General features: G+C 44.3%; 1 protein-coding gene across 11 annotated transcripts in view; it reads left to right on the forward strand.

The window, feature by feature from the left end:
• Positions 1 to 23,596, forward strand: part of LOC144500442 (uncharacterized) — a 256,651-nt gene that overhangs the window by 44,218 nt on the left and 188,837 nt on the right. For 9 of the 11 annotated variants that reach the window (XR_013498975.1, XM_078223362.1, XM_078223364.1 and 6 more), the window contains 2 exons: positions 1,833 to 2,041; positions 7,843 to 7,917. Coding sequence is in view for 8 of the 11 variants with exons in the window: in XM_078223362.1 (XP_078079488.1) it covers positions 1,833 to 2,041; positions 7,843 to 7,917 (284 nt within the window). In the remaining 3 variants the exon portion in view is untranslated. The remainder of the gene's footprint in view (positions 1 to 1,832; positions 2,042 to 7,842; positions 7,918 to 23,596) is intronic. The other 2 variants (XM_078223372.1, XM_078223366.1) reach the window with 2 other exon arrangements.

Raw genomic sequence — 23,596 nt, forward strand, 5'->3', positions numbered from 1 at the left:
GTAGATGTTCCCCTCCCACCCACTGCTGTGGTGTTCTGGGTCCAGGGTTTCTGGCGGCCTCCATCCCAAACTCCAGAGGCAGCCCCAGGCATTGTTCAGGGGATTCCCCACATCTGCACGCCACGTTGCCCCAGATGTGTTCTGGATTAGCATGTTTTCCATAGTGTCGCAGAGAATTGGGGGTGGGTTTCCTCTGAATCCCAATGTCAGGTCTTCATCTGTATCCCATTAGCAGGATGTAAATCCGTTTCATGTCCGCCTCCAGTGAGTTTCCGCATCTGCAGTGACGGGCACCAGCATAAACCCCACATGGAAACCAATCTTTGGACTGAATCCGCTTCCCCTTGCCCCGCACTGCCATTGAACCAGCTGGGAGGAGTCCAAGACCAGGTGAGGGGAGATGAGAACCAAGAAAGTGGTGGCTGTCTCGCTGGAGGGAGCACCACAAGGCAGACATTGTGGGACGGTGCCCGATGTGGAAAGGAAGTCAATGAAAGAGGTGCCTACTTGCCACTTGAGGTCCGGGGGGGGAGGTGACTTCCTAGACTTCCTTCTGCCAGCCTGAAAATTGAGGCCGAGCAGGAAACAGCCCTTGAATAGTCATTAAGTCCTCACCTAAAGGCTTGAATTTGGGTAGGGATGCATGGGCCGGCCTACACCTTGCCCATGCTACTGTAAAATTCTGAACAGGACGGTGGGAAGGCCATCCAGGGAATTTCACAGCCCCTCTCCCCTACGAATGTTTCGCTTTGTCAAAATAATAACTTATTCCTGTGCACTGCAAAGTACTTGAAGTCCACAAATGTTTTAAGTTGTTGTAGATTGTGCTCTGTATTTTTCAGATGGGGTCAACTAGGGGCAAGAAACTAATACTGGGGGTATGGGGGAGCATCTGATTTTAACTCTCGTTTTAACATTCAGTAGGCTGGCCAGCTCACTTGCTGGTCAATGTTTAATGGCCAAGGGAGTCTTGTGAGCAAGAGGCTGGGTAGGAAGCGTTTTGGAGGAGTTAAAATGCTATTGGAGCTCTATTGATATTGAATCAGATCATAGCCCTCCCCCTGAACACTCTGTTCCTGTAGTGCGATCACTGGGGTATTACCCCATTGTCGCTCCATCAGTGATCTTGTCTTTGGAATCCCATCCCCCTAACCCCTCTGTCTATACAACCACATTTCCTCCATTAACTTTTACCTTCATACCAAGTTTAAGGCCATTGTCCAACCATCTTTCTTGGCTCAGCATTCATTTTCCTGATGCCTTTTTTTGGGATGCTTTTCGATGTTAAAGGCACGATATAAGTCATGTTGTTGTTCCTGTCCCTTCACAATGTGGACTCTATTGACTGGGCTGCAGGATTGTCCAATTTTCAGTGAAGATACGTGAGTAAGTAAGCAGCTGGTAGATTAATTTTGAAATTAGTGGAGCAATCTGACTAATTGAATTAAGGAAACGAAAACATCCCCAGACCAAAGTTTCCCCCAGTGGCTGCACTGTATTTACACCAAAGGCATTCTGGTTATGTGGATTGCCAATGTTAGTAAATTAGTGGGATATATCTCAAGCCACTGACAATTTTATGCCCATTTATAGAGATTAACTGAAGTGATTGTTTGTTACAAGGAAAGGAATGTGCAAATACATTTTCATTACAGTAACATCACTTCAGATGTGAAAGGTTCATTTGAATGGCTGTCCTGCTGCTGGCTTCCAAAGTGGTACGATTGTGTTCTTAGTACTCTTGAGAGTTTGATTTTTAAAGTTTAGGGAAGAAATGTAAGTTTATTCTAGTGATGTGACTGCATATTGACTTTCTTCCCGTTCCACTACAGGATCCTTCAAAGTTGCATAAAAAGAAGAAAGGCCCTCTCAGTGGATCTCGTTTAAGTAAATATGGTAAAAATGATCAGAATGTGAATGAGGAGCTGCCAGGTTTGAAGAGTACAGGAGTGGCCAGTGCTCAGGCCCATACGTCCCACGCACAACCTGCTCCCAGTCGTCAAGGGGATAATATTGGTGCAGCGTCTGCGCAGAACCTAAGGTAGGAAATGGGAGTGAGGGGATCTTTTTAATAAGACAAGTGCATGAACTGATACTTTTTTTGGAGCACAAAATGAATGGTGCGCACCCTTTGAACTGCTGATTCAATGGGAAAAAGTGCTGCTTGTTCATTTTGCTTTTGTTGCCTATTTTTTATCCTGGTGATGAGTGATTATGTTTCTCTTAAACAGTTTTGCTTAACGGAAGCTATTAAAATATTTCCACATTTTTTTACAAATGCTGGGACTCATTGTGGATGCTTTTCAATGGCTTTTGGCTGAACCAGTTGCAGCTGATGAACTGGACACTACCATTGCTTTTGCACCGTGCTTCCAGATATGTGGTAGAAATTGGATCCTGTAGAGCTGTGTTCAGGAATGGGAACAACATGGTCCAGTTTAGGGGATCAATGTCCTGCGTCAGAAAGACTCCTGAAGAGCCTCTGACCCAAAATTATATACATTTAAATTTTTTTTATTGGTGTCGTAAGTAGGCTTACATTAACATTGCAATGAAGTGACTGTGAAAATCCCCTAGTCGCCACGGGTACACTGAGGGAGAATTTAGCATGGCCAATGCACCTAGCCAGCTTGTCTTTTGGACTGTGGGAGGAAACTGGAGCACCCAGAGGAAACCCACACAGACAGCGACCCAAGCTGGGAATTGAACCCAGGTCCCTGGAGCTGTGGGGCAACAGTGCTTGCCACTGTACCACCATTGGGGCCATATGGAGCCATTTTGGGGGGTCTTGACGGCTGCAAAAAGAAGCTTCCTGTGTCACCTTCTCTAATCCCTCTCCCTCCATCCCCCACTCCAACACCTCTACTGGGTCCCATCTTTGCAGCATTGAATCATAGAATCGTAGCATTCTCACGGAGCAGAAGGAGGCCATTCAGCCCATTGAGCCTGTACCGACTCTTACTCCCCCCACAATCCATGTAACCCCACACATTTACCATGACCATCCACCCAACCTGCACATCTTTGGACTGTGGGAGGAAATCGGAGCACCCGGTGGAAATCCACGGGGAGAACATGCAAACTCCACACAGACACTGACCCAAGGCTGGAATCGAACCCTGGTCCCTACCACTGTAAGGCAGCCATGCTAACCATTGTGCTGCCTGACATTTCTGCTCCTCGGGTGCCTGAGCTGTCTCTGAAGGTGAAACAGGTTTTGCATAAAATACCAATGAGACCCAACACCCAGTTTTGAACCACTCTTTCTGAGTGTGTGCTGACAAAAAGAGACTCCTGTAAATGGAGCCCTGTAGACACCGAACAGTTACGTTTTGTGTGTTTCCACAATGAATGCAGCAGCTCCAACATTTAGTTAATTGCAAGTCCATGAAGTCTGTTACACCCAGTTTGACATTGTGTAGAACTCGTGGTGAGACATAGCAAAATGCTCTGTGGTACTCCCTCACTGAACCTCACACTGCTTCTGCAACTCGGGTTGCTTTGCTGCTCCAGAATTTCATTCCAGTTTTAGCATCAATTTGATAGCTAATAATTGCTGCCTTAGCGACTTGTGGGACAGGGATTTAAAAAGTTTAACTTGCTGAGCTGGGAGGGAGTTATAAACAAGCAAGACAATGGATAAAATAGTTACTTTTTTAATGATTGGTGCTTGCTATCTGAGATTGTTGTCTCCCACTTGATCAGATGCTAAGAACGACTCACTTTGGGTTTCAAGTGTTAAGGTTCCTGCTGAGACATGGGGATAATGTTCAATTTCGCCACCAGGTAATAGTGAATCATTTGCCCATTACAGAACGCAATTCAAATGAATGGCTGGGTTATGCAATTTGTCAGGTAACTTCCCGGATGCTGAAGTTAACAATTACCCCCGCCCTGTGTCTTAAAACCCTGTAAGAAGTTTAACAACACCAGGTTAAAGTCCAACAGGTTTATTTGGTAGCAAAAGCCACTAGCTTTCGGAGCCTTAAGCCCCTTCTTCAGGTGAGTGGGAATTCTGTAGTTTCCTCCCACAATCCGAAACATGTGCTGGATAGGTGCATTGGCCATGCTAAATTCTCCCTCAGTGTACCTGAACAGAATTCCCACTCACCTGAAGGGGCTTAAGGCTCCGAAAGCTTGTGGCTTTTGCTACCAAATAAACCTGTTGGACTTTAACCTGGTGTTGTTAAACTTCTTACTGTGTTCACCCCAGTCCAACGTCGGCATCTCCACATCTTAAAACCCTCACATAAATGGCAGAAAGAGAGCAGGAAACTTTTCAACATGTTAAATTATGAATAATGTGACCTGTTACATCTCAGCTTCCCCACCCACTGAGGTGGCACAGTGGTTAGCACTGCTGCCTCACAGCGCCAGGGACCCGGGTTCAATTCCCAGCTTGGGCCACTGTCTGTGTGGAGTTGCACATTCTCCCTGTGTCTGCGTGGATTCCCTCTGGGTGCTCCGGTTTCCTCCCACAATCCGAAAGATGTGCTGGATAGGTGCATTGGCCATGCTAAATTCTCCCTCAGTGTACCCGAACAGGTGCTGGAGTGTGGCGACTCGGGGATTTTCACAGTGACTTCATTGCAGTGTGAATGTAAGCTGACTTGTGATACTAATAAATAAACTTAAAACAATGTCCTTCCTTGAACAGCCACGAACATTTATCTAAAAGCAGTTGTAATGTGATTGAGTTCAATGCAGAGTTTGTAAAGAAGAAAGATGTAACAGTTGTTGGGAAGGTTGACTTTAATGCAATGAGACAGACTCTCCACAATAATCTGTTAACGGGAGGTGGTCCAAAGAAAATTGAAGCAATCTATACCTTTAAGAAACAAGGGGTGGGATTTTCTGGCCATGCTCGCCCCAAAGCTGGAAAATCCCGTCCAAGGTCAATGGACCTTTGCATGGTCCATATCCCATCCGCTGCAATTCCTGTGGCAGGTGGGATGGGAAAATTCTGCCCAAGAGCTCTTTTCTCAAAAAAAAAAAGCACCTGGACAGCATTGTGTTGTTAAAGGACTTGGGCAGCAATTGCAACAAAAGTCTGAAGTTTGACCAGGGGATGGAGTTCAAGGGGAGACTGGATGTGGGGGGGGGGGTGAGGTGGGGGGGGGGAGCTGATGAAGACAAAGGGGCAATGTGGAAGGAAGGTTGTATAAGGGGGGGGGGGGGGGAGTAGGGCGAGGCCTCGTGGTGGCAGACAGCGGGACAAGAAGGTGGATAAAGAAGACGAGCAATGGAAGGCAGAGGGACGACTGAGTGGGAGGGAAGCTGGACCCTCAGAATAGCCACTGTTGTAGTGTAGAAAGCATGGCTGCAAACTCCCACAAACCAAAGCTGCATGAAAATCTTTGGGGTCAAAATGATACCATTATTTACGAAAAGGGGATGCACAAAGGCTCCAGATGTGAGGCATGGGCATCTCGCAGGTGATGGGCTTGGGGGCAGAGTGGGTGAATCAAGGCTTCTTCTGGAGGCTACTAGCCTTTTCTCTCTGGATTGCTGCATGGTCTGGTGAAGACCGGTGGGCTGGAGTGAGTGATATGGGTGTGCTGAGCTAGTATTTAATTATGGTGCCGGGACCTTTGAACCCGCCAGCTGACGGCGGGCGGATAAATCGGCCGCCGGCCAACCAGGAGATTCGGAGGGGAACTCACCTCTGCATAATTAATGAGGTTCCGAGTGCAGAATCTGAGCAGGGTCCTGTCATTGTGGCTAGTGGGAAAGGCACGACTGGAGCTGCCCGCCACCGCCCTTAGACTCAAAATGGGAGAACTCCATCCAATGAGTGCCAAATTCCCAGGACCACAGAGTTATAGAAAATAGGGCATCTACAATGCTCTCACCTAACTGTAATCTTCCAAAATTCCTATTGATTTGGGAACTGTTCTCATAGATTGGAAAATGGTGCTGCTATTTAAGAAAGGTGAGTGAAACGAGGGAATCTTAAACCAGTTAGTCTAATATCTGTTAATTACTAGAGTTTTATAATGAAGGATGGACACCGTGAAAGCTTTTTACCTGATTCAGGTGGAACCACATGAATCCTTACAGAGTTGGTCACAAGTGAAGAATCTGATTGAATATTTTTGAAGACAGTTGTATCTATGGTTGTTATTTATATAGACTGCTGGAAGTCCATGAAACTAAGGACAAATGATTGGCTAGTTGGGAAATTGGTTGAGCAGCAGATAATGGCCGTGTGATTCTAGTTGGCAGAATGTGACTGATGATGTCCTGTAAGAATCTGTGCTGTGGCTTCAACTGTTCACCACGTTTACAAATGACTTGGATGATGAGTTAGAAAGTCATGTGTACACTTTTGCCAATGCTGAAAAGGTGTAAATTGGTGCATATCATAGCTAAGAAATAATGAAAAAAGATTTGCATTTATACAGCACTTTTCACAACCACCCTGTCTCAAATTGATTAATAAAGAGTAGCCACTGTTATAGTGAAGGAAACATGGCTGCAAACTCCCACAAACCGTTATGTAATAATGACGAGATAACCGTGATGTTAGTTGAGAGATGACCGGAATTCTCCAGCCGTTCACACCCCGCTGCCACTGTCAGAGAGGACAGAGAGTTTGACGCTCAGTCAAACCTCTATTCACTGCAGCAAGATGGGAAGTCCCGCTGGCATGAACGGCTAGAAACCTCTGGCCAGTATTGGCCAGGACACTCGGGTTAACCCCTCTGCTCTTCTTCAAACTAGCTCCAGGACATCTCTTCCATCCACCTGAGCAGACTGACAGAGTCTTAATTCTCATCAGAAAGGCAGCACCTCCAACAGTGCAGCACTCCCTCAGAACTGCACAGTATTGAGTGCCGGCATATGTTTTTGTGCTCCAGCCCTACAGTGAGACTCGAACGAGAATCTTGTGACTTGGAGACGAGTGGATTAGAGGGGAGTTGGGAATATTTTTCACATTGGAATCTGAAACTCATTGCCTGAAAGTATGGGGGGGCAGGGTTAAAGCAGGAAAAATACTTGTATTTGCAGTTAAAAATGCTGCAACCTACAGTTCTTTGTATATGATCGAGCTGGGGCCTGTAAGAGGGATTAGGCTGGATAAGTCTTCCAACTGGCACATACTGAACAACTTTCTTCTGTGCTGTAAATTTTCTGTTTCCTGAGCTGGTGTACACATTATTGAAATGGAATATTCTAATTTCAGTACGTGTTACCCCACTGGGAGCATAATTGCATCTGCCTGTTCAAGCTGTGTGCTCTCGCTGGGTGTGTTTTCAGCAGCAGGGGTGGGGGAAGCATGTAAAATAGGACAGGTGCCCAGCCGATCACATCTCCATCCACCCATTGAGCTTACCCCAGGGCACCTGCTGAAATCGGCTGCCCGTCCACCAAATGGAAATAAATAATCAAGGGTCAATTGAGCTTGTTAATGAGCCAATAGTCCGCCTGCAGCATGTTATAGCTGTGGGGCTGGCAGGGAGTGAGTAGCTTTGAGCCATCGTTTCTTCCTGCTTGGGAGAGTTGGGGGCAGGGGGCTGGGGAGACATGAGGGAATGGTAGGGGCAGCTATTGCCCCTGGGCACCCATAAAATTCAGCCCCAAGTTTCTAATAGAGCAGAGATTGCATTTTATTTAACCAAAAGAGAAAATGCTGGAAAATCTCAGCAGGTCTGGCAGCATCTGTAAGGAGAGAAAAGAGCTGAGTTTCTGGTCCACATGACCGTTTTGTCAAAGCATTTTCTTTATTTGTAATGATTGCATTGATCAAGGGAAAGGCTGCTGTTTTGCACATAATATCCACACACATTGTGATCGCTTATTCAAACAATTGTTTCTTTGTCAATTTTATCTTATTGATAGTGAAAACATCCCAGCAGATCTCCAGGTAAAGCAAAGTGCTTCTATTCAGACTGCAGTTGGAGCTGTTGTTCCTGGGTATGTAACCAGCTGCCTGGATGTGTGGTTTAACAGAACAGCTAATGCATGAGCCTTCTGTCGAACTTAACTTTGTTTTTTGATTGCTAAGTGAAATGAACCATTGGAGTATCTAAAATTGTGAGTGATTCCCCCACTGTCGACATGTCATGCATTACAGTACATTGTGTTAATCTGTGCATGAGCATTCTGGAGTGTAGTTTGTGTGTATGTTATAAATGTGAAGATTTCCCCTGGAAGATGTAAAATTAATTTAATTTTGTCAGTGAAAATTTGTAGTTTCACTAAAGTTTGTGTTGGCTGAATCTATTGGGATTGCAGAACGCATGTCCTATTTCAAAACATGTTTGATTCATCAAGGATGGTGTAGTGTGAATTAACAGTTATATTAACCATGACCTTGCATTGTGTAACAGAATAGAGGGCAGGCTGCTGAGTTATAGTACAGTGCACATCCATGGCTATTATTGCTGCGAGATAGAGGGTGGTGTCTGTCATTATTTTGAGTGATGGAAAGCTCTTTACAACACTCCCCTTTGTTCCTGTTTTCAGGCAGGAAGCCTGGGGTCATTAACAACATCACTTTTGTTTTCAGATTTCTCTATGTTCTGTATATCGTCACTTTTGTGTCAGCCTTCAACATATGTGAAGTGTGTGTGACCGATTACAATTGAGCATCAACACTGCAGCTTTTATTCAGTTATTTGGAATATTGAAACATGAGTCAGGGCATGGAGAGGGAATGAAGAATGTTAGCTCTTGAGGATAGATTGGATAGGCTGGGGTGGTTTTCTTTGGAAGACAGGAGGTTGAAGGGAGATTAAATTGAGAGTACTGGACAGAGTGGATAAGAGGGACCTATTTCCTTAGCAGAGAGGTCAGTCATGGAAGGGGGATCGGGTGGGGATTATAGATTTAAAGTAATAGACGGATTAGAGGGAAGTTGAAGAGTATTTTCTTCTGTGGGGTTTGGAACTCACTACCTGAAGGGCTGGTAAAGGCAGCAACCCTGATCACCTCAAAAATAAGGACTTGTATGTGCACTTGAAATGCTGTAATCTAAGCCTGACACTGATGAATAAAAACAAGGCCAAGAGTTGAGAAGGGGGGGTTAGTCTGGATTATGTCTTTATAGTTGGACACAATGGGCTGAATGGCCGCCTTCTGGGCCTAGCAGCCTACAAACTAATATGCAAGTGTTCCCTAACATCTATATTCAGATTTCTAATTATGCAAAAAATAGGCCAGGCAATGTGGGATTTGCCAATCTGAGCTGGAACAATCTGAATAAATTCTAAGTCAATCTAAATTGTGTAGGGTTGACACATTGTTACCATGATCAACATTATTCTCACTTCATATAAAAACAACAAAAAAGTTGAGAGGCAATTAACTGAAAATTATGACCCTTAAATTTTGATTAATTTACTATTTTAAAGGCGACCTTTATTTTTGATTGTTTTTCCGCTTGTGCATGTAGCCACAATGAAACCAATTTCCAGCTGGTCGCACTGCAGTGGGTCCTCGTGGACATGCCTGACTGCAGCAGCAGGAGGCCAGAAACACTTCATGCTCAGGCATCAAATCCATGGGTGTAATCTTATGAAAAAAATTCAAAGTGCCGAACACGCGAAGAAACGGGAGAGAATGGCGCCAGTTTTGTTCGGCGAGTCACAATCTTACAGCACACAGTGCAAAAAAAGGGCTGGGGGCGGGGCAGAGCCTAATGACAGGCGGAACGAGGTTGTAAGATCACGCTCCATAACTTTGATGAGCTTCCATCGAAGGAGTGGTGCATTCAGGCTGCTCCCTGGCTCATCAAAATCATACAGACACATTCACGCGTCCTCTTGCCAGAGTGGCCTCCAGGGACCATTTTAAGGACCACCGGTTAAGCTGCTCCACATTCACTACAAATGGGTGACTGCTCTGCCCATTGGAAGCTGAAGGTTGTGTGGTGGGGGGGTCCTGCAACAGGCATCGGACCCTGATTCAAATAGCTGTGCATTTTGCGGCCTGAGCAGGAGTTGAGTCGCGTGAGCCTCGAGCATCTAGTTGGTTGGGATGGGGGAGTGAAGGTGGGTCACTGGGGTGAGGTGGGTGGTGGAGGAGTGTCTATTTGACAATCATCTTCTGCCTGATGACCCATTTTCAGAGTGAACCAGCAGCAGACAGGTTCAATATAGCCCCCAATGGGTAACACACACTGAAATTAGAATATTTATTCTATTTCAATAACGTGAATTCTTTTGCTGCTTAAAAACTGAACAGTTAAAGATTATTTATTAGTCACAAGTAGGCTTACATAAACACTGCAATGAAGTTACTTTGAAAATCCCCCACTCGCCACACTCCGGCACCTGTTCGGGTACACTGAGGGGGAATTGAACATGGCCAATGCACCTAACCAGCACACCTTTGGACTGTGGGTGGAAACTGGAGCACCCGGAGGAAACTCCCGCAGACATGGGGAGAATGTGCAGATTCCGCACAGACAGTGATCCAAGCTGGGAATTGAACCCGGGTCCCTGGCGCTGTGAGGCAGCATGCTAACCACTGTGCCGCCATTAGTTTCTTGTTGGATAGTTAGTGATGTGAGCAGCTGCAGCTTAATACAGACCGTAGCAGTTAAGTGCAGGAACATGTTGAGGCAGGCAATTGAAGCCCGTGTGGACTCATTTGTATTTGGCACATCAGAGGTCAAATGACGTCAGCAAATACCTTGAGTCTACAATTTAATTACAAGCTTAAAACGAAGGTACTTGTGACACATGCTGGCTTATTTGTTCTTTACAGTACATAACACCGTTTTAATAGCCTCCTGTACTTTTGTCAGGGGAACGGTTTAGGTTTTAATTAAACTTGAAAGCATCTTCAGTAAATATTAACTAATGCCAGAAGACTACATGCCAATACTGTCAGATTGTTACACAGTAACATACTGTACTTGTGGTCATCAAGGCATTGCAGCTTCTTCTTTCCAGACACGGTGGAAGCACATTTCTTTCCAGTGTGCAGTGCCACTCTGATGGACCAACGACAACATAAACAATGCCAGTCAGTGGTTCAGAGAGAGAGTTCTATCAGAATTTCCTGGGTCAGCTTATTTGTGTATATACTGTAGTCAGTGGTGTACATCCTGTATAAAATGGGGTGGCACAGTGGTTAGCACTGCTGCCTCAGAGCGCCAAGGACCGGGTTCGATTCCTGGCTTGAGTCACTGTCTGTGTGGAGTTTGCATGTTCCCCCCGTGTCTGCATGGGTTTCCTCCGGGTGCTCCGGTTTCCTGCCACAGTCCGAAAGACGTGCTGGTTAGGTGAATTGGCAATGTTAAATTCTCCCTCATCCAAACAGGCGCTGCCGGAGTGTGGTAACTTGGGGATTTTCACAGTAACTTCATTGCAGTGTTAATGTAAGTCTACTTGTGGCTAATAAGTAAAGTTTACTAATTAGCTGGAAAGCATATTTTGATCTGTATTAAAATGACCAGGAACTAATGTGCACTACAGGACATGTGGATTATACTGCATGTTCTTCAAATTTTAATCAATTTCTTTGCTGCCAAGATACTCAAATTTATGCAATGAAGTTTATCCCATTAAAGTGATATGAATCTTCAACCCCAACTGAGAAAGCACTTTATAAATTTGTTATGGTATATCTGTCTTTTTATTGGTAACTGTGCAAAGGAGCTTGATTTTGTACTAAGCTGGATGCATTTCAGAGGAAGTTTGATAAAGTGGGAGAAATGAATACAAGGTTATGCTGATGGGGTTAGATGTGGGGGGAGGCTCATGTGGAGTGTAAAGACCTGCTTGGACCAGTTGGGCCGAATGGCCTGTATATAATTCTATATGATAAAAGGTGGCTTCATTTTCTGAATTACATTGAAGTCTTCTAATGCTCCTTAGTTTCTGTTCATCACATCATCATACATGGAGCTATAATCCCAGAGGCTATCAAAACTCTGCTGAGAAAAGGTGGAAGATCTTTTTAAGTTGAATGGTACATCCAGCTGTATTTCATGTAAATTACTCATTGTACGTAGCCTGTAGTTTTTGTTCCAACAGTCAATTCACGTATGTTGGAACACCCTCCCAACTAACAACATTGACACAGTCCAAGTTAGTTGATATGCAAGACAACTGTGCTATTTTTGGGTTGTTGGTATCACATGCCACATTAGTTGCAAACAGTATTCCTGTCTGGGACACTGATCCTGAACTGGTCTCATCATTTTATTCTAGAAACATGCCTCTAATTAAGAAACATAATGCGTTCCATTTGGTTGCTTACATTACCTGGGGAGTGGGGACAGCTGAAATGGCTTGTGCAACTTACCTGCACCAGTCCCATTGACTTTCCATGGGTTTCAATTTTAACCTGCTCTTCTAAACAGAAGGAAAGGATGTCTCGTAGAAAACTGGCTCCTTTTAAATATGCAAATCAAACTCTGGTGATGTCACTGGGGCCCGACTGTAATCTTAACCAAAGCCCTCAAGAGGAAACTATTGGTCCTTCCGTGCTAATCCAACCCAATGGGACGTAGTGATTTATTTTTAAAAATCATTTGTGGGACATGGGCGTCGCCAGTTGGCCAGGGATGATGAAGAGGAGGCTGGGAAAGGTAAGTTAGTGCATCAGATTACAATCCAGAGAAATAATGCGCAAGTGAATGGTTAACTGTATATTTACAAGGAAGCCACTGTAGACTTCTGAATGTTGGCCATGTGCCAGGAGGACCTGTCCTGTCCCATGATACCCACAGGAATGCCCACACTGTGCTGCCCAGCTCACTTGGTCATGAGACCCTCCAACTCTCCCACCCATTTCCTTGAGCACCTTTTAAGTTCCCTGGTTGAGGCCTCCTATCATTTGCCCTTTCCCATTGACTGCCTGCTATTTCACAGCAGGTTCAGGTGGAAGATCTGTGCACGTGAGACCTGGGAATTAAAATATCCTAGGCTCCCAGCTGAGGAGTTCCAGCAGATTTGTGACAACCGTGGCTTCATCACACAAGTACTGCCTTCAGTTAAAATTGTCCCTCTAATCTCAACTATATTACTTTCATCTAGTAATTAAGTTATGTCCTGAAACACTCCTATAAATCTGTATTTCACGAACCATGTGTTAGATTTATTATCTGTAATCTCACCAGAATGCCTCTAACTACTTTCTTTATTATAGACTCTCGAGATATTTATCAAAATAAATGGCAAGCTTCGAGGCACATCATTCCCTGGATCATGTCTCTACTTTTAAAAAAAAAATTGGAATCATAATTCTATTTTCCAGGCTTCAAGTCTTTTTACAGAGTTAAGAGTTAACGTGAATTTAGGACTATAAGGCTGTCTGAAAGTTTATGTGACACACATGTATCATTAACAACAACTTGTACTTATATATAACACCTTTTAACACTGTGAAACATCCCAAGATGTGGAGATGCCGGCGTTGGACTAGGGGGAACACGGTAAGAAGTCTCAACACCAGGTTAAAGTCCAACAGGTTTATTTGGTAGCAAACACCATAAGCTTTCGGAGCGCTGCTCCTATGGTGTTTGCTACCAAATAAACCTGTTGGACTTTAACCTGGTGTTGTGAGACTTCTTAGTGTAAACATCCCAAGTGCAGTTCGCAGCAGCATTATAAAACATAGTGTGACATCGAGCCAAATAAGGAGATATCAGGCCAGATGACCAAAAGCTTTGTCATTGAAGTAGGTTTTAAGGAGTGTCTGAAAAGAGCAAGGGAATTCCAGAGCTTAGAGCCCAGGCAACTAAAGGACCATTCACCTCTGAAAACACATACCAACAGATTCAAGAATAGCTTCTTCCCTGCTGTCATCAGTTTTTTGAATGGTCCTATCGTATATTAAGCTGATCTTTAAAGTCAAGACTTTGCTTGAACCAATGTTGGGTTAGCGAGCACAGGGGCGATAGGGACTTGTTGCAAGTTAAGACACAGGCAGGGTAGAATACAGGAGACAAGACAGCAGTGTTTAGGAATAGTTGAGATGATGAATGAGGGTTTCAGAAGCAGATGAGCTGAGATGGGCAAAGTCATCGAATCCCTACTGTATAGAAGGAGCCCATTCGACCCATTGAGTCTGCACCCACCAGAATCCCACCTGTAACCCCACACATTTACCCTGCTAATCCCCCAGACACTAGGATCAATTTAGCATGGCCTAACCCTTTGGACTGTGGGAGGAAACCCACACTGACACTAGGAGAATGTGCAAAATCCACACAGATGGTGATCTGGGACCAGAATTGAACCCAGGTCCCTGGCGCTGTGAGGTAGCAGTGCTAAGTAGATTGGTATTATTCAGTGGAATTGGCCGTCTGAGTGAGAACACAAATATGAGATTAGAAACTGGTCTCAAGTGTAACAGCAAAGTTGTAAACAAACTGGTGAATGACCAGGGAGAGGAATAGAGTTGGTAGCTAGGGGACAGAGCTTGGAATGGGGACCAAAAACAATGGCTTCAGTCTTCCCAGTATTTAATTAGAGGCAATTTTCACTCATTGTGTATTGGAAGTTAGAGAAGCAGTCTGCAACAATGGAGGAGCTGAGAGATGTGATGGAGAGGGAGAGCTAGGTATCATCAGCGTAAGCATTTAAATTAACCTTCAAATCATGTCACCAAAAGCCAGTGTGCAGATGAGAAATAGGAGGGAGCCTAGAAGTTTGGGGGCCACCAGAAGCAAAGGTGCAGGAGCAGGAAAGGAAACCATTGTAAGCCATTCTCTGGCTATCATTAAATAAACAAATATGGAACAAGGTAAGAGCAGTCACACCCAGCAGGACAACAGTGGGGAGGCTTTGGTTGAGGATGTTATAGTCAATTGTGAAAAAGGCTGCAGATGGGTCAAGAAGGATGAGGAAAGAAAGTTTACCTTTATCACAGTCGCATAGGGTGCCATTTGTGATTTTGATAAGAGCTGTTTTGGTACTGTAGCAGGGACGGAAACCTGGTTGGAGGGGTTCAAATATGGACTCCAGAGAAAGATGGGAAGGGATTTGGCAGGTGACAACATGCTCAAAGCTTTTTGTGAGGAGGAAAGGGAGGCTAATGATGGGATGATAGTTTGCATGGATGGTGGGATCAAGTGTTTTTTTCCGGAGAGGGTTGATGGTGGCAGATTTCAAGGAGAGTGGATAAACCAAATAATTATCTCCAAATAAGTTATAACTATTGAGTCAGACAAAGGAGTTGAGGCATTGGAAGGGAACCACTGTGGTCGACTGTGTCCAAGGATGCAAAGAGATGGAGGAGGGATAATGTCCCACAATCAGAGTGACAGAACATCAATGATATTTTTTCTTTGGGGCTATTTCCATACCAAGGATGAGTGAAAAACCTGATTGAGAGATTCAAATAATGAAAAACAGGAACGACAAGTTAATGGTAAGTGAGGGGACAAGAGCTAACCTTCTGCTCATCCATCTCATAGTATTAAAGAGAAGAAAAGAATCAGAGCTAGCCAAGATTATCAAGCATACATGTTAACAAAGTTTGATCAAGGCCGTCTAATTAGAAAAAAGGCAAGATTTGTTCAAACGATCAAGGAGCATTTATCCAGCCTGTATCTTTGGAAGAAAGACATTCATGATATAGAAGGCAAATTTGGCACCAGAATCCAATCTTACTTCTCATTTCTGCGTTTTCTGGTTTTGTTGAATTTTGTGATATTTCTATTACTGTTTATTTTTGTCATCTCCAGATTCAATTATCCCAATACTTACCTGGCTGGCCTCCTGTCCTTCACTCTCTTAACTTCAATTCATTCAAAATTCATCTCCCTGTACCTACTTTGCACTATTCACTCATCGCCCTTATCCCTCTGCGGCCTTCTTTGGCCCGTGATTTCCCAACACATTCTCACCCTTGTGTTTAAGTCTCTCCATGAACATGCCTATTGTTTTTTCCTTGTCTGTTAGAATCCCACCCTCTCTTTCCAAATCTGCTGTTCTTCGGACTGTTTTTTTACTTTCACTCCATCACTACGGGTCATGCTTTCAGCTGTCAGGCCCAGGAAAGCCCTCTGCTTTTCCACCTCTATCTTTCACTTCCATAAAACCCAAACCCCTCATTCTAAATTCTCCTTCGACTTAGTGCCCATTTGTCTATGTTGCGGGTGCGATTATAAATGGAAGTTGTCCCCTGAAAAGTTCTCATTCAAAGGCTGCATTTATACAGCCTTCGTTAGTTTGAGAGCGGTGGCTATAGAATTGACCCTTGCTCGTTTAGTATCTTCTTTATACTGCCTGGCTCAGAAATGAGATCTCAAGAGTTGAACTCTACTGCTGTTAAACGTTAAATGTTTTGAGAGATGAGTGGGACCATTCCCAATTTCCAAAGTGCCCAGGATATCCAAGCCACTTTCCTGAGCACTTTTCAAACTTGACTTGTCACCCTCTGTTCTCAGATCCAAGTGTGTCTTCGGTGACTTTCCATCATTCTGTTCTGAACTCCAGAGATATGCTGGCAGTTTTATATTTTTGTGAAGCGGCTACAAAGTGATGATGTAAATACATCCTAAAGCTGTTCAGTGTGGTTGTTTCAATCATTCAATATATTCTATAAAACTTTGGTTTAGTTAATTTTAATTGGTGCTTCTCATTTCCACCCTGGAGTATTATAAAGTTCTGACCACGCTGAAGTAATACATGAAAGCATCTTCCTCCACCCCCCACCCCCTTAGTTCCTAATATCTATTTAAATGCCATATAATCACATTCTGTAATCTTAGGTAGGTTGTGCTCCACATACGATTTGGATTCGGAGTCTTTGGGTTAATTTCGTTTTGTTAATATGTTACTTGTTTTGATATACACGAAGTACATTGTAACTGTCTTTCTGATAACATTACCCAGCGTGCTAATGTGGTGCTGAGTGTTCGAAATCTAATTTTGTGACCAAGCTGTTGAGTGTTCCAAAGCAGCGATGCTCTCATCTGCTGAACAGAATACAGCGTTCATCACTGCCCCTGCAAAAGCTAACATCATCAGTGTCCGCAGGTCCCTGAATATTGATTTATGAAGACAATCATAAGCAGCACTTCAGTTCTTTAGTGTAATGACACAAGTAACCTCTGCTTTAATGTACCCCTGAGGTTAGACTTATTAGTTTCTTAGCTTTATGGAACATACGTACAGGACTATCTGACCGACCTATTCAATATGAGCAGCCTTAAAATTGTTTTCTCGAGCCACTTGGGAATTGAAAAGCCATTCCATCCTTCAATGTTCACCTCTTTTTCTTCCCTCTCACACAAGACTAGAATCTTTGATGCATAAGCGTTGTTTTACTGAGTGTGGTAAGAATAAAAGCGCTTGTAGATTTTTTTAAGAGCCGTTGAAAAGTCCTCATGCATAGATCTTTTGAAATGTAATCACAGTCGTGTTGACAAATGCAACTGTTCATTTGCACACAATGAGGACCCACAAACAGCATTGAGATAAATAATTGATGAAGCTGCTTTTAGTGGCTGGAGCCAAGAGTACAGTGTTGCCAGGAAAATGGGTTCGCTAATAAATAACCGCCTGACTTTTGAACTGAAGGATGGCATCTTTGACAGTGCACACCCCCTCAGAGCTGCATTGCATTGGTAGATTGGATTATATGCTAAAATTCTGGCATGCTGCAGTCCTCTTAGAAAAGAGAATTGACAAATTCTGAAACAGAAAAATGCTGGAAAATCTCAGCAGTTCTGACAGCATCTGTGGAGAGAGAACAGAGACCACGTTTCGGGTCTAGAAGACCCTGCTCTGACGAAGGGTAATCGAGACTTGAAACGTTAGCTCTACTCTCTCTCCACAGATGCTGTCAGACCTGCTGGGATTTTCCAGCGTTTTTCTGTTAATGTTTTGGATTCCAGTATCCGCAATATTTTGCATTTATGACAAATTCTGAAGTTGGGAGGACATTCGGTCATATGAAATTGCTATGGATGCAATATCAGATGATTATGTTTTGTGTCTGTCTCTTTAATTCAAAGTAAAAAACGGGACAGTGAAGAAAGTCACTTGATCTGTTCCAAATTCTGCTCGACAGCAAACCTTAGTTTTCATGGAGACGGGGGTTGCCTCGATTAAGAGAGCAAGGTGTGAAATGTTCACACCGATAAAGGCAAGAGTAGCTAACTGTGGGCAGACTTTTGATCTCCGAGTTTTTGAACAGAAAGAGAGAGAGAGAGAGAGCGGTCCCACAGGAGGACCAAAGGCTGCAGCTGGTGTGGTCAGCAGAGAACTGAGTTCTCTGCCAATGACCAGGTAAAGTTCAGGAGGGAGGACGATCTCTGGTTGAAAAGATGCATCCTGTGTCAATCTAAAGACCCTGGAAGATTTGCCCTTGTCAGGTTGAGAAGAGAAATTACTGGAGTTGGCCTTACTGCTGTAACCAGTTTGGAGATTCTCTGAAAACTGAGGGCAGTGTCTTTTGACAGTTATTCAATCAACATTATGACTCCATGAAATGAACATAGAACATAGAACAGTACAGCACAGAACAGGCCCTTCGGCCCATGATGTTGTGCCAAGCTTTATCTGAAACCAAGATCAAGCTATCTCACTCCCTATCATCCTGGTGTGCTCCATGTGCCTATCCAATAACCGCTTAAATGTTCCTAAAGTGTCTGACTCCACTATCACTGCAGGCAGTCCATTCCACACCCCAACCACTCTCTGCGTAAAAAACCTACCTCTGATATCCTTCCTATATCTCCCACCACGAACCCTATAGTTATGCCCCCTTGTAATAACTCCATCCACCCGAGGAAATAGTCTTTGAACGTTCACTCTATCTATCCTCTTCATCATTTTATAAACCTCTATTAAGTCTCCCCTCAGCCTCCTCCGCTCCAGAGAGAACAGCCCTAGCTCCCTCAACCTTTCCTCATAAGACCTACCCTCCAAACCAGGCAGCATCCTGGTAAATCTCCTCTGCACTTTTTCCAGCGCTTCCACATCCTTCTTATAGTGAGGTGACCAGAACTGCACACAATATTCCAAATGTGGTCTCACCAAGGTCCTGTACAGTTGCAGCATAACCCCACGGCTTTTAAACTCCAACCCCCTGTTAATAAAAGCTAACACATTATAGGCCTTCTTCACAGCTCTATCCACTTGAGTGGCAACCTTTAGAGATCTGTGGATATGGACCCCAAGATCTCTCTGTTTCTCCACAGTCTTCGGAACCCTACCTTTGACCCTGTAATCCACATTTAAATTAGTCCTACCAAAATGAATCACCTCACATTTATCAGGGTTTATCTCCATTTGCCATTTTTCAGCCCAGCTTTGCATCCTATCTATGTCTCTTTGCAGCCTACAACAGCCCTCCACCTCATCCACTACTCCACCAATCTTGGTGTCATCAGCAAATTTACTGATCCACCCTTCAGCCCCTCCTCTAAGTCATTAATAAAAATCACAAAGAGCAGAGGACCAAGCACTGATCCCTGTGGCACTCTGCTAGCAACCTGCCTCCAATCCGAAAATTTTCCATCCACCACCACCCTCTGTCTTCAATCAGACAGCCAGTTACCTATCCAATCGGCCAACTTTCCCTCTATCCCACACCTCCTCACTTTCATCATAAGCCGACCATGGGGGACCTTATCAAACGCCTTACTAAAATCCATGTATGTGACATCAACTGCCCTACCTTCATCAACACACTTAGTTACCTCCACAAAAAATTCAATCAAATTTGTGAGGCACGACTTGCCCTTCACGAATCCGTGCTGACTATCCCGGATTAATCCGCATCTTTCTAAATGGTCGTAAATCCCATCCCTAAGGACCTTTTCCATCAATTTACCAACCACCGAAGTAAGACTAACCGGTCTATAATTACCAGGGTCATTTCTATTCCCTTTCTTAAACAGAGGAACAACATTCGCCATTCTCCAGTCCTCTGGCACTATCCCCGTGGACAGCAAGGACCCAAAGATCAAAATGGGAAGGCATGAGCCCATCGGAAGTTGGGCCTGGGTGTGGGCAGTCTCTGATAAAGACTGTAATCCTATGTAGAGCATGTGTAGTGTACATGAATATGGCCTGGGGTTGTCAGTGATGGTAAAACATTTCTATATTACCTTTTCTATAGTTTAGAGTGTTAGTTGCTTACTAGGTAATGTTTAGTTGATGTTGCTTTTAGTTTGTTTGTTACAGTAAAAGTCTTATGGGGATCATAACCAGATTTGATTGTAGTTTTGATTTGATTTATTATTGTCACATGTATTAACATACAGTGAAAAGTATTGTTTCTTGCGCGCTATACAGACAAAGCATACTGTTCATAGAGAAGGAAACGAGAGAGCGCAGAATGTAGTGTTAACAGGATAACGGAATGTACCTCTTTGAGTGATGTCATAAAAATCAAAAATCTTGATTAAATCTTGAATTAAAACAATATTGTATACAAGAGTGAGAGTCTCCACTTAATCGCTAAACATGGAGAGGGCAAAGAATTGGAATTGTATACAGGAACAAAATACTGCCTATGCTGGAAATAAAACCAGAAAATGATAGAAACACTCAGCAGGTCAGGTCACAACTTCAGAGTTACTGGGCTGAATTTTCTTGCGAGGGTTGGGGCAGTTGTGCAACATCTGACTGACTGATCACCTCCTGCTAAAATTCAATCATCTCCGCCATCACCGTCCACTGAGAGGCAGCAGGCACATTCAGGAGGCGGGAGCCACACCTGGGGGCGGGGTGGGGGGGGGGGGGGGGGGGAGCCATTTCCAGAAATCGCCTCAATTACAACCTCAGCAGTGAAATTTCCTTGGCATCTGATATTGACTCAGACTGACTCCTATTCCAAATCCCCCTGCCCCAACTACACCCCTCCAATTTCAACACTCTCAATCTGACAGCTCTACTTCCACAATCACAAATCTTTGATAAAGCATGAGATTCTCTTTGCTGATTCTGCCTTCATACAAAGGACGGAACGGCTGCTGCTTTTGTCAATGGCTTCCTCCATGACTGCTATCTTATCTGCTGTCTGAGGTCTGACACAACATGGGGCGTGTGTGCCTGTGTCAGAATTGCACCTCTGTGGCAAAATTCCCTGGGCTTAATTGCCTAAATGTCACGTCTGGCTATCATCCCCGAGATGTTACCTCCAGGAAAATAGTGTGGAGAAGAACAAGCGGGAAAGTTGGTGTCAGAGTGGAAAATAGAAGAGATTAAATGGCATTTAAGCTGAAATAAAAAAACATTGATGTTACAAAGCTAAAGGAGATAGCAATGGGGCAAGTCAATAAATAAAAGATGGGTCTAGAGGTAATGGAACTGATTCTGCTTTCCTAATTACAACAGCCGTTGTCCAAAAATTGTGGTAGTGGTTATAATCTGAGAATTTTCAACTCAAATGTTCAGTCTGGAAGGTTGCAAAGTGTCTAATCAAAAGACGAGGTTCTGCTCCTTGAGCCTGTGTTGAATTTCATTGGAGCAATGTATGTGGTTGACAGCTGATGTGAGGCAAGGAATTAAAATTACAGGTGACCAGAAGCTCGGGATCACACTTGCAGAATATTTGATTTATTATTGTCACATGTATTAACATACAATGAAAAGTATTGTTTCTTGCGTCCTATACAGACAAAGCATACCATACGTTAGAGAAGGAAAGGAGAGTGTGCAGAATGTAATGGTACAGTCGTAGCTAGGGTCTAGAGAAAGATCAACTTAATGCGAGGTAAGTCCATTCAAAAGTCTGATGGCAACAGGGAAGAAGCTGTTCTTTAGTTGGTTGATACATGTCGTCATACTTTTGTATCTTTTTCCTGGTGGAAGAGTGTGTACAGTAAGAAGTCTCTCAACACCAGGTTAAAGTCCAACAGATTTATTTGGTAGCAAATACCATAAGCTTTCGGAGCGCTGCCCCTTCGTCAGATGGAGTGGATATCTGTTCTCCAACAGTGCACAGACACAGAAATCAAGTTACAGAATATTAATTAGAATGCAAATCTCTACAGCCAGCCAGGTCTTAAAGGTACAGATAATGTGGGTGGAGGGAGCATTCAACACAGGTTAAAGAGATGTGTATTGTCTCCAGACAGAACAGCTAGTGAGATTCTGCAAGATCAGGGGGAAAGCTGTGGGGGTTACTGATAATGTGACATAAATCCAACATCCCGGTTTAGGCCGTCCTCATGTGTGCGGAACTTGGCTATCAGTTTCTGCTCAGCGACTCTGCGCTATCGTGTGTCGTGAAGGCCGCCTTGGAGAACGCGTGTGTGTGTGTGTGTGCGTGTGTGCGTGCGTGCGTGCGTGCGTGCGTGCGTGCGTGCGTGCGTGCGTGCGTGCGTGCGTGCGTGCGTGCGTGCGTGTGTGCGTGCGTGCGTGCGTGCGTGCGTGCGTGCGTGCGTGCGTGCGTGCGTGCGTGTGTGCGTGCGTGCGTGCGTGCGCGCGCGCAGGGTTCATGGGGTCCTTAATTATGCTGGCTGTTTTTCCAAGGCAGTGGGAAGTGTAGACTGTGTCAATGGGTGGGAGGCTGGTTCGAGTGATGGACTGGACTTCGTTCACGACCCTTTGTAGTTTCTTGCGGTCTTGGACAGAGCAGGAGCCACGCCAAGCTGTGATACAACCGGAAAGGACGCTTTTTATGGTGCATCTGTAAAAATTGGTGCGAGTCATGATAGAGGTGTTCATCCAATCTGCATTTGGTCTCCTCACTGTATAGGGGACAAGTGAGTACAGCATACTATATTGAAAGAAGTACAAGTCAATTATTGCTTCACCTGGAAGGAATGTTTGAGGCTTTAGACAGTGTGAAGAGCGGAGATAAAGGGCAGATGTGCTTGCACAGAAATGTGCTTTGGCAAGGGGAGGGGATACAGGGGACAATAAAAGACTGGAACAGGGTGTTGTGGAGTGAACAGTTCTTTTGGAAATCCTCCAGGGGAGGGGAAGATGTTTTTGGTGGTGGCATCACCTTGGAGGTGGCAGACATTGAAGACAGAGGCTGGTGAGATGGATGGTAGGAAAAGGGGAACCCTGTTGTGGTTCTAGGAGGGAGGAAGAGGTGAGTGCAGTTGGTGTTGAAAATGGAACAGACATGATTGATTCCCTTTCAATAATATTTTGGGGGAATTCTCGGTTGAGGAGAATGAAGACATATTAGAAGAGTAGGTAAGAAGGTAGCATCATCACAGAAGTAATAGTGATGGAAAAACTGGAATAATAGAAAGGAGTCCTTACAGATGTGGGAGGAAGTGCAGTCACAGGTGTGTGAGGAAGTGTAGTCAAGTTAGTTGTATAATTCAGTGGACTTAGTGAATATTGATCGATAGCCTATTCCCAGAAATAGAGACAGATGTTGAGGAATGTGTTGGATGTGGAGCAGGTGAAGGTGAGCAAAGGGGGAATACTCCATTTCATTTGGAAACCATTGGGTCACTTGAGTACAAAACACATACAGCCTAACATACAGCCAGCTGCCTTGCAGGGGAATTAAGACACAGACATGTGCCACAAAATGTCAGTCGGAATCCAGATTCATATTGCTTCCAGACAGTCAGGGCCTGAAATCCTGTGGGCTGCGGATAGTGGGTTACTGGCAGTTAAACTGAATTCCACACACCAAGCATTTAGGACTACGCGCTGAGAGTTGTGGAGAGGGGGTTTGGAGTTTGAAAAATTTTACTTTGCGATAACAT

The sequence above is a fragment of the Mustelus asterias genome, chromosome 11 (genome assembly GCF_964213995.1).
Source record: "Mustelus asterias chromosome 11, sMusAst1.hap1.1, whole genome shotgun sequence".
NCBI lineage: Eukaryota > Metazoa > Chordata > Chondrichthyes > Carcharhiniformes > Triakidae > Mustelus > Mustelus asterias.